Source organism: Pyxicephalus adspersus, unplaced genomic scaffold (genome assembly GCF_032062135.1).
Source record: "Pyxicephalus adspersus unplaced genomic scaffold, UCB_Pads_2.0 Sca95, whole genome shotgun sequence".
NCBI classification, from domain to species: Eukaryota; Metazoa; Chordata; class Amphibia; order Anura; family Pyxicephalidae; genus Pyxicephalus; species Pyxicephalus adspersus.
In genome coordinates, this window is record NW_027317102.1 from 16,909 (window position 1) to 28,621 (window position 11,713).

At 43.7% G+C, this 11,713-nt stretch overlaps 1 protein-coding gene and 1 long non-coding RNA gene across 2 annotated transcripts; both read right to left on the bottom strand.

Moving 5' to 3' along the window:
* Window positions 1–1,125: 1,125 nt before the first annotated feature.
* On the bottom strand, window positions 1,126–11,421 carry LOC140344859 (sterol regulatory element-binding protein 1-like). The gene is made up of 14 exons (XM_072432058.1): window positions 11,416–11,421; window positions 10,886–11,000; window positions 10,285–10,463; window positions 8,992–9,193; window positions 8,224–8,405; window positions 7,413–7,674; window positions 6,850–7,016; window positions 6,371–6,539; window positions 5,576–5,684; window positions 5,067–5,176; window positions 4,286–4,418; window positions 3,921–4,083; window positions 1,966–2,160; window positions 1,126–1,658 (listed from the first exon to the last, which is right to left on the bottom strand). Exons 1-14 carry the CDS (start codon window positions 11,419–11,421, stop codon window positions 1,539–1,541), a joined length of 2,112 nt encoding a protein of 703 aa, XP_072288159.1. The 3' UTR covers window positions 1,126–1,538.
* LOC140344858 (uncharacterized) lies at window positions 2,388–3,884 on the bottom strand. Its single transcript, XR_011923687.1, has 2 exons — window positions 3,369–3,884; window positions 2,388–3,315 (listed from the first exon to the last, which is right to left on the bottom strand). It is a non-coding gene; the product is annotated as an uncharacterized lncRNA (long non-coding RNA).
* Window positions 11,422–11,713: the final 292 nt, after the last annotated feature.

Below are 11,713 nucleotides of genomic sequence, written 5' to 3' on the forward strand. Positions count from 1 at the left end.
TCTGAGCTTTTGGGATTGACCTTCTTTGAGAGACTTCAGCAACCAACCTCAGCTTTTGGGATCAGCTTTCTTATGGGGACTTCAGCAACCTTAGCCTTTTGGATCAGCCTTCTTATAGGGACTTCAGCAATCTCAGCCTTTGAGGTCAACTTTCTAATGGGGACAGTAGGAACCTCAGCCTTTGGGATTGGTTTTCCTATGGGGACTTCAGCAACCTTAACCTTTAGAAATTGGCTTTCCTATGAGGACAACAGCAACCTCAGCCTTTGGAGTCGGCTTTATTATGTGGGGACATTAGGAACCTCAGCCTTTGGGGTCGGCATTCTTATGGGGGACATCAGCAACCTCATCCTTTAGGGTCGGCTTTCCTATGGTGACATTACGAACCTCAGCCTTTGGGATCGGCCTTCTTTTGGGGACTTTAGAAATCTGAACCTTTGGGATCGGCCCTCTTTGAGAGACTTCAGCAACCACACAGCCTTTGGGATCAGCTTTCTTATGGGGACTCCAGCAACCTCAGCCTTTGGGATCATCCTTCTTTGGGGACTATAGCAACCTCAGCCTTTGGGATCAGCTTTCTTATGGGGACTTAAGCAATCTCAGCCTTTGGAGTCGGCTTTCTTATGGGGACAGTAGGAACCTCAGCCTTTGGGATTGGTTTTCTTTTGGGAACATCAGCATCGTTCATGCACATGATACAACTTGTGTACTTTCCATCAACATTTACCAAACTGTCCAATTTCCACAACCTAATAGAACACAAAAAATTGGTCTTTACCATCAGTTTGCTGCTGTTGTTTAATTGGATCGGAAACCAAATTGGAATAAGTGGGCCCTTGGGTATATTAGCTTTATGTCAGGTATATTAGCCTTAAGCCATCATTTCCAGTCTTTCCTGTATGAGGCTTATCTGAATATCGGAATTCTACCCGAACAGTGGGTGCTTTTGTTTATTTTATATGAGTGCATTGAGGTTCCATTCTAAATGGAAAAAATAAATTGGAAAATACCAGTTGCCTGGCTGAGGCATTGTCCATAGTACCTTCTAATGCTCTGACCCGGAGAAGTTGTCAGTTCAGTACAGTCCATTCTAAGTATATCGAATCAGGTGGCCTCTCACATTGTACCATTCCTGATAAATCTAAAAGATAACCTACAGTTCCATTAAATTAAATTTCAATAATCTCTGAGTAATGAGACAATTAGGTGTTGTCTTTTTATATTGTGGATATATTGTATCATGTAAATGGTGCAGAAGAATAAGCAGATAAGAAGAAGCCATAGTTGGGTATACAGCATACAAAATAAACCCAAATAGGTGTCTATGTTCCTAGCTCTCTTACCGTGCTTCTTCATTCAGCCTCTAGGATGTGATTTAGTTAAAATGAGTTGTTTCAGAAATCTGCACAAGAAAAGTGGGCCCTTGGGGGCTAATCAGGAGGAAATTACTGACAGCTCATTTGTAAGGTACAGAGGCAAATCTATACAAGCAGAAAGGCACAGAGATGCAGAACGTAAATTATATGTTGGTCTTTAGGCTACCCACCTTCTTTACTAGACGGAGGTACCCTCCTGCGCAGGCTCCGGTCCAGCAACTGATGTGTTCGAGTCGGGCTGGCCCCTGCCATGAGTCGAGCTGTGGCTTCGTGTAGGAAGACCTGTGATGATGGTCATATGAAAAATGGTTATTAGGGCTGTTTTTAGGCTTTTTTGTAGAATGTTTGCTACCTTACCCATTCTGTGCAATATAACAGGTTCTCTTGAGAGCTCACCCCTCACCCTCTGATCCTCACTAAGCTCAATGACAATGGTCTGTTCAATGCATTCTGTGAAGAAGGGGTCTTATGCCTGCACATACCTGTACTTTTGGCAAGGTAAAGGGCGGTAAAGCTTCATCAAGAGACCCTGTCACTTTGCTCAAACCTGACTAATCCGTTTTCCTCCATCAATTTAGGACAAACTCACCCTGCGCATGGCAGGTCGGAAAGATTGTGCTAGTCGGCGCAGGCTGCTCAGATCCAACTGGAAACCTCTGAGCTCCTGTGGAGGCGCCGGGTGGGAGAGGCTCTGCTGCTGCTGCCCTGCCGAGTTTTGCTGTTGTTGTTGCCAGATGTTCGTCCTGGTCACCAGGAGAAGGTCACACATTAGGAGCTGCACCGCCTGCAGGAGACAGAGAGACCATTATTCAGATGTGGCAGGTGGGGAGCCCGCCAGCACTAATAACAAGGCCGGCTGTATTAATTACACCGCTGTAATGGCTGCACACAGCTAAAACGTATCATGTATGCCCTGAATCCTAATCAATATTCCTATTATCTCTCCCCAGTGAGCAACTATGTCAATATATCATTATCACATCTGCTGCCTGGTGACAGCTCAGGCAGCCATTTTGTACGGTAAGCCATATTCGCGGAAAAGCTGATTAAAGCACTGGCGTCTGGCGAATAAAACTTGACGGGATGATTGATGATTATTGTTCTGGAGGTGGAACTGTTTCTTGCAACAACCAATCAGCTTCTTTGCTTTGTTGAAAACTGGCTGTAATCAGCAAATGAAAACGTGAGCGAGACCCTTTAGGCATCCGGGTGTGATGGCCAAAAATTGCTGTAAACCTTAATAGCTGCCTAAATTACTGATGAGATGACTGCAATGGCCACAAGGGGGTAGCGGTGAGATAAATTGCAGAAATTGCATTGTATTACACTACAGCTCGTCTCATTATTATACTACGCACATATTCAACACTTCACAGAGGCTGAACGTATTACAATAGTACCCCAGGGAGCTGAAAGTCTATTGTCCATTCTACAATGAACAACACTAGAATAGGTTTTAAATTGTGAAAATCCAGATGCAGGGAAGAACTAGTGAGCTACATGCAGCAAACCTGCCCCAACACTGCTATCCCCACAAAAAAATTTGGCTTCAGGGCCATACACACTTGTCCTACAACTCTTTCCACAAAGATTGCGGTAAAGGGCTTGTGCACACTTATCCCACTGCTGTCCCCTTCAAAAGACCTAAGCTTTGGGGTCTTACACACGTCATACCATTGCCTTTTGCAAAAGATCTGGGCTTTAATGTCTGTGTCTTTTCCCACTGTTGCCCTCCCTTGAAAGTCCAGGCATCAGGATCTGTGCCAACCAACTCTACCACTGAATTCACCCAGTGACCAGGAAATAGGGTCACTCCCCTACCCTCTCCCAAAGACCTTAAATGCACCTTGTGCACACTTTTTCCACCTCTGCCTCCCTCAAAAGACTTGGGCTTCCAGGCCTGTGCACACTTGTCTTATGGCAGCCCTCTGCTGAAGACCTGGGCTTTAGGGACTGTGCACACTTGTCTTATGGCTGCCCTCTGCTGAAGACCTGGGCTATAGAGACTGTGCACACTTGTCCCACTATGTACCTCTCGTGAAGACAAGTGGTAGCGGGTCACATGTCACCACAACAGAAGGTGAGTGAAAATCTTCCAACAGAGACACCTGTACTGGTGGTACCTGTGTAAGATTCTCCATTGGGGAGATATCCCCTCACTTTGTGTGCAATCAGGACGCAATCTCTTTATGGGATACTAGGGTTTCATTTCAACTCTACTAAATAAAGACTGGGGTTCTACATTATACATTTTCTGTTTCTGCAATTTTCCAAAAAGTGATTGTAGAATGTTCTGTGTTCCCACTATTTAGTACTTACCTGAACGATAACATACATTGGAATCAGATGTCGCAAGTTAGTTGCTGCCTCTGTATTGCACTGCAGGCACATTGCACACAGGGTATAGAAAATGCAATGCAACTACAATGCACCACAGCCACAGTGATGTCAGATGAACTCTGCTAGACGGTAAGGGCAATGCCTAGGACCAAAAAAAATAAAAATAAAAAAAAACAGCACTTTTGTTCTCACAGCTCCCCTCACCTTGTCCACATTTGCGTTACTGGAGGGACTGGAGTTCAGGCTGTCTCGCAGGTATCCGCTGGCTTTGTCACACTGATTCAAGCTGACCTGAGTGCTGTCCTGTTTCCCTAGGAGCATCCGTACTGCTTTGAAGGCATAAAGGGCAGCTTTAGGCAGAGGGTTCCTAGGAAGAGAAAAGAATGGGTATACAAACCTCCTAAAGCCCAATTGAAGCATAACTGCTGCACTACTGTCATCAAATAAAACAAATGAAACTGAATTCACCCTGAATAAAATGTAGGGTCAAATGAACAGATCACTTTCCCAATAATCATAACTTATCCCAAGCCAAACTGAGCCCACTTCCCATAATCCCCCTCACTCACTCTGTAGCATGTAGAGATTTCGGCATGTATTCTACCACTGGATAGAGACGCTGTGCCGCTTCATCATCTCCTTGAAGCCAGTTGATAGCCACGATGATGATAGATGCCCACCACTTGGCCACTGGGTCAGTCCCTGGGTTAAAAAAAATGAAAAGTAGTCACATGACACAAAGGAGACTGTGGTGTTACCACTCAATATACCATTCTATAGGCCACAAAGACACACTGGTGAATCTCTTGTGATTAGAAATCACCCTCTGGTAACCTAGACTGCATGTCCCTGTTACAATAGGCAGCCATTTTTCTTTTATTTCTCCCCAACATTATATTTATATTAGTAATTTCCAATAGCATAGAACTGTGGGTGTAGAGGATGCGATTGTAAATGGGTTCCTTGCTCCAGAGGGCCTGTAGTCAAGCAAATGATAATGATCACTCTAATACTTCAGTGAGAAGTGTCAGAGCTGACAGAATATAAAATACAGGCTATTCATCATTATTCTATAGAAAATATTTCTACTCCATAGCTGGAAGCGGGGAACTTACAAAAAAATATTTGCATTGGGGCCACCGATTTGCAACTACACCATTCGTGACTCCATGGTGAGATATACTGTACTTGGCAGAACTGAGTATGCTGAAGAAATTATATGTGAGTGCTGTCATATGTAAATCACAAAAAATCTGCACAGAAAATAGATCACTTCTGTATTTTAAGATTTGACAATCCACCACGGTAAATTATTTTGCTCATCTGTATTGACAGAGGTTTGGTGCTCACCTGTGACAGCAGTCATACTGGAACTGATAGAGAACGTGTGGTTGGGCACGGCGGCGTTATCAGAGCACCCGTTCAGCAGCTGTAGATATTCCAGAGCATCGGCAAATTCCCTGCGGGGAAAGACAGAGCTTTGCAATCTCCTACACTCCACAGAGAGGTTAGAGAAGGCAAGAGAAGAAAAAGCATGACAACATGCATTGAAATCTGACTTCCAGCTCTCCCTTTATTTAATCTGCCCTCCAGCCACCCCTCAATAAATCTGCCCTCAAGCACAGTTGTACCAGCTCCTCTCCTGGACTAAAATTGCATACCCTGATTTCACTGCCCACTGTGAGCTTCCCACAATGTACATTATAAACTGCATCAAAAACTGCATCAAGTCATTTAGTGCCCGCTTCATTTCCAGGCTGGTGGACATCCAGAATCATCTCAGCCCCTTTCCTCGCAGCCTGACTGTTTCTGGCCCAACCCTATTATTTAATGAATTTCATTTAAACACGATAACTTACCCTTCGCCGTCAGTCATGGGTTTTCCCTGTTCTGGCTGCGCCACACAATACAAAGCCTTTTCCAGGAGATGTTCACGGAAAGCCTGAGTTACCTGAGCCAGGGGATCCACTGTTCACAAACACAAAGTCATCATGTCAGTGCTGAGAATGGCATAAATAACATTACTTTGTATTCCTGTTTGTATATGTTTATATACAACTTTTCCACTTCCTGTTCATTAAAAATAATAATAATATGTGCCATTTTATATAATAAAAAAGGGTTCTGAAAATAAAAGTCATTTGCATTGGAGGAGTGGTATAATAGTAAAATATAAGTGTTTGATATATAGCAATACACTGCAGTGCTTGGAACACGATACACATGCAATGGTAAAATGCCACTAGGGAAGAGGGGTCATGTAGTCCCTTCATGATTGTTCACGCAACCATAATGAAACGTCTAACAATTTTCTTATTGCTGTCTATGACTTCCCATCCCAGTGACAAACTCACCTCCCTATTTCCGGTGTCACAAAGAAAAAAAATGTAGATTTAGCTTTATTTTAGGTTGTATGAATCACTGTACGACAAGTATAAAAAGGCATTGAAGAAGGATTGTTTGATGCCTCAATAAACCAATCAGATGCTTCCTTGTGTTTCCCATGTTGCAATAAACCAAATCCAGCTGCATAGGTCTCCATTCAGACATACAATTTATGTGAGAATTTGGGCTTGGCATGGAGGGTAAAGACTGTTTGGATAGGAGTCTCAGCGTACGCAGTGAAATCTGGGTGAAGGTGATTGGCGAGGTACCTGTACTGCCAGCTGTGCTGTAGATGGTATCCCGGGGGGAGCTCCTCACACTCCAGTCTCCATCCACAAAGAAGCGATGTCCCAAAGGATGGCACAACCACTGCATGGCGGGAGGAATGGTGACGCTCTGTGCCAGACACACCTGGCGTGCACTGCATAGGAAGAAGCGCTGTGGAAGTAAGAGAGAGCAATGTAAGAACTGGGGAAAGGGATGCAGACAGGAGACATAATACGGACAGGAAAGGTACTGGCATGTGAAGTGAAAGGCAACAATGATAGGACACAGAGAATGAGCAGGATCAAAGGAGCATGCCATGATAATAAAGGGAAAGGTTTATTAAGAGAAAGTTTAGTGTTACCCATAACCACCAATCACACGGTCTGCTTTTCCACATACTGTATATCTGCCTTCAGTGGCAAAGTACAGTCATGGCAAGGAGGCACTGGTGAAGTGACTATGGGATGGAAGTGACTCTTACCGCCAGGAAATGGAAGCGCCGGTGAAGACTGGCTTTCACACGCAATGCCGCACCCACATAGATCTCTGCAAGCGTGGCTACTGAAATGGTGTTGCCAGCGCAATCTGCCAGATTGACGGCACTCAGCGCCATATTGATAGCCGAAAGATGACCTCCTGCATGCTTCCCTAGAAAAGAGGAAATGTGAAACATAAGCTTGATTATTAGACTGGTCTTCTTGTAATAGAAACTCAGCCTCCTGTTCAATATGGCAAAGTGAAGAAGTATGGAAACCCATAAGGTCCAATTAGAACTTTACTTTATAGGATTCTCAGAGCAAGGAGCAAAAGTTTCACTGAAAACAACTGCATGTTGCTGTACAGCTAGCCAAAAATGTTCTTTGGTTTATGCTTTGAATGACAATGGGTTAAACACTGCTGTGCCAATTTTAAGATTTTTAAAACCTCACAGAGGTTATCACAGAGGTCATCTAACTCTTCCACTATATATGTATGAAAAGAAGCATTTCAGCTGGAATTTGGCTGGACATAGGCCCAGTAGTGGTATTTGTTTACCCAACATACCGGTCATGTGCAGCTGGTGCAGGCGGTGATACACCAGGGCAGCCTCCCTGCAGCTCTTCCTCACATCATCCTTCAGTTGATGGTCCCTGCGGAAGCCCCCAGCTCTTCCTGCCAACCAGCGTCCTACCCAGAGCCGCTGTAGGACATAACGTATGACGCTCCACATCAGACTGCAGCAAAGGTCAAAGTTGGACGTTGGTAGAGGTCGTCCCAGAGCTTTCAGAGCTTTCCAGAGGTGAAGCGAGGCCTGAGCAAAGTCCCCCTGAAGTGAAAAGAACAAAACATGACTCTTAACACTCCGACAGAATGCATGGAGGGTCAAAATGGTCTCAAGTGCAATTTAAGTGAAGCAAAAGCCAAGATATGATAATGTCTGTTCAAATCTTTCCACGTGCAACTAATCTTTCCTTCCTCATACTCCTTAACTCCACAAATATTTCCCCTGCACAGTGCCTAAACTCGGATTTATCCCCCACCATGAAATATGACGTCATATATGCTGCTGGTGGGACAAACTGGAGATTTCAACCAATACCAATCACACCTTCTTGGCTTCCTCTGCATTTTTTGGGCAATAAGTCAACGCGGTACAGATGCAATGACAATCTCTATTTCTTTCCCAGTGACAATCAGCAGCAGAACAAATAATAATGAATCCGACTGGGAGTTTTGGCTCTAAATACACTTAGAAAACTTGCTTCTGTCATATCTACTGTCCACCATGTAGAAGTGATGCATAAATACTGGGACTGCAGAGCTGACATACCCTCACCACAGAAATCAATAGGGTTTAGTACAAGATGAACGTTACCCGAGACAAATCCACGTCGGCTTGCTTGCGGTGACACCAGAACTGGACTGAAGACTCCGAGTGTAGTCGTGTGACCGGCTCACCATAAATAAAGAGGCGAATGAAGACGCACAGCACAATGAACAGGTTTATAGGCCAGAGGAGAAGGGATGGAGTAAACCAGCTGAACCATGAAGAGCTCTCTGCGGAAAAAGAACAGAAGTTCATGTTATCTGGATGCCTGCTTTTCTCTCTAGAAACACAACACCATCTTTGCTCGGGAATTACCCTGGGCCAGCATCTATTGATTGAGCTGATGGCTCACGGATGACACAATCATGTTTACCCTGGTGCTTAAACAGTTCTTGACTGTATTCAAAATTTTTTGGCACAGATCAGTCCCCACTGCATTGGGAAGAGTGATCAGGGGATTTAGGGTATTCTAAGGGATGGATAACAAGTGAGCCAACACAGTATTGCATCCTTCTGTTGCTGATTCCTTTGCATCACTTGGCACTTGGTCACATGACATCTTAGGGCCATGCAGAAGTTAGTGTAAAATACATTTTACTACTATAAAATACATGTTTGCATTGGCTCGGGGGTGGTAAGCAATGCCCCAGTGCCCATTCTCCCCAGGGGTGGTAAGAGATGTCCCCCTCCCTGTATGAAGCACTGTTGTGTCATCTACCAAACAAAGCTAAGCCTACCTGCAAGGACTATCTTTAGAGTCCCCAATATCTCAGGCCTGACAGTCTTGGTGACCCTTGCAGTCTAGGTTCAACTTACCAGATGAAGGCATTTCCAGCATGCTTCTCCCGCTTCCATGAAATGCGGAGCTGTCCGAAACCTCTTGGCTCCTGGAACCACCCATCAAGAAGGACAGGGGATTGAAGGAAAGACAGAGAAAGACAAAAACACAAAGCGCCATGCGGGAGCGGTCCAACATCCCCGTGCTGGGAGGAGACGGGAGTTCTTGCTTGACTTCCACCTGGGGGAATAAAACAAAAGCAAGGAAAAATGAAGTCTACTTAAGTTTCATTTTGTAATGTAAACACACTGAAACTGCAGGGTAAATATAATGCAAGTCTGAGTTATTTGCAGCTTTCTCGATTGGTATCTCAGCTAATATGTACACATGGAAAAGGGTTCTATACAAGCTCTTGGTTTAATTTCTGCTGGTTGCACAACTCTGAGCTCACAGACTTTCCATGGCACCAAAAAACTTTTGAAGTACCCTCTAATTATAAGTGCCCCTTTACATCAGTACATTGCAGCAACAACTTTGTACTGTACAGAATTATTGTGGAGGGGCATACATGAGTTGCACGGTGAAGGCATTACACTGTGGTTTCTGTGCTTTTCTGTGTTGCCATCACTGCGAGTTACCCAAAGCATTCAGAATAAGCAGACCCTCTAAGACAAGCATTAAAGACCAACAACTAACAGCAAGAAAGACTATTTCTTTGTTCACTCTGATTGGCTGAAAGCATCACTGCTCTATGATGGGCCTGTCCATGTTTAGGACACACGTTTGTGTATATAGCCCGGGAATCTGACAGTGCAGATCATTATGAGCTTTGGAATGTTTGCAATCTATGGAAGAATGTAAACAACATGAATGAGGACATTATAAAGCTGGTTGTACAGCCGTGGGTAGAGGAGTGGGATTGGGTACTGCTTGTTTACAGCTCAGATGGAGTATTTCCAGCAAACACTCATGTTGTGGTATTTTTGTGATATGAGAATAATTTTTTCCATGCATAATTGCCAAGTCTTATTTATCATCCCAGGGTATTATATTCAGATATTTACTAATTTCCTTATAGCTGGGCTCTAAGCAAATATAAAAGCTAAATGATTGAAAATCAGGAAATGTATTGTTTTCAAAAGTGAATATCTGAATTTGCCCCGATATCAGCCTCTTGCAGCCCTCTGATTGGCAGATCTCAGGCTGGGGGAGGGAGAAGGATAACAAAGACCCATCAGTTGTGCTGTTGTGTTGTTCAGCCCATTGATAAACAGTAAAGAAAATTTCCTTCACCAAAACTGTCTATTTTATGAAGAGTCAGATTAAGGTACCTTGGCCTCATCAGTGAAAGGACTGTCCGGCTCAGAGTCACTGTTACACTGGGATAGCGGGCTGCCAGTGTGTGATGGGGATCCTGCATCTGAAGGAGGTGGCGTGAGGACATCCATCATCTCTGCTTTTATGCTATCCATATTAACCCCAGTCCCCGCCACAATGTCTTTCAATGAACCTAATAAGGAGAAAAAGGCAAAGGTGTTAGAAAGAAAAAATAATGCGCCTGTACAAGTGATTGTTTGACAATTGCGATGTTTCTGACTGCTCTGTTTGTATGTATGTGCAATCTCCTGAGCAGCAGAGTAATGGGCAAAGGGGAGGCAGAAGCAGCTAAAGTTTTCCAGTTTAGGATTATCCATAAATGTGCAAAAAGCTAGCACTGACATCTCACAAGTTTATTGGCTTGGCAACCTGGCATTTTGCACCCTGAACCCATATGCATGAGGAAGCCAACCATCGTTATGAATAGAAGCATTGTCACAAATGGCCCTAAAGCACAAGGTGCCAGATCTGCTCCCTTTGCTATAATGGAAGTCTATGACTCGCTAACTAATCTGAATTACAGAGAAAATAAAAAAAGGCAGAGAAGTCTCTTACTGTTTTTCTGGGCAGCCATTTTCAGCATGATGTTCTCTTGTTTGAGTTTGACGTTATTTTGCTGCAGGAAACGGATGTAGTCGATGGTCTTCTTCAAAATAGCCGACTTGTTCAGCTGGGAGGAAAGAAACTTCTTTTACATAAGAGAAACATGATCAGCGTAGTTTGTTTCAGTGTTTTTTACATGCGTATTTGCCATAAGACTCTCCTATATAATTATTCAAAAAGGTAAAGATAATCAGACTGCTGTATTAAGGTGAATTGAACGGTGATGAGGCTTTGCCAGTCTCTATATGAAGTGCATCACAAAAAACTGGGATGCTCTTCAAGGACCCTTAAGAACTCCATACACATATAACATAAGCAGTGTTCCCCCGGTCCCTTTTAGCTGGGTGCACCACCCAGCACTTTTCAGTAACCACCAGGCTGTTTTTGGCTGGTTACTGAAGAGTTACAATACAGGGGCTGCCACCTACAGTTTCTTCTCACCAAGCTTAAAAACATTTCTGGGAAGTGGAAATCCGCTTTACCTCCATCTTTAGAAGATTTATGTGCCTGTATTCAAGATGTTCGTTTGATGGAGTACCTTACTGCTCTACTCAGGAACAATGTAACTAAATTTGAACAGATTTGGGAACCATGGGATGTTTATTATGCCCATTTGCCGGTGTAATGGGTTAATTTGATCCTCCCCATTTCCTATTTCCAATCGCCTCGGAGACCCCACCCCCCCATTTTTTTTTCTGTTTCTTTTTATCTTTTTTAATTACTTTATTGTCATGTTTTCTTGTTTTTTTATCCTCTGGTTTAGGTACTGTGTTATAATTT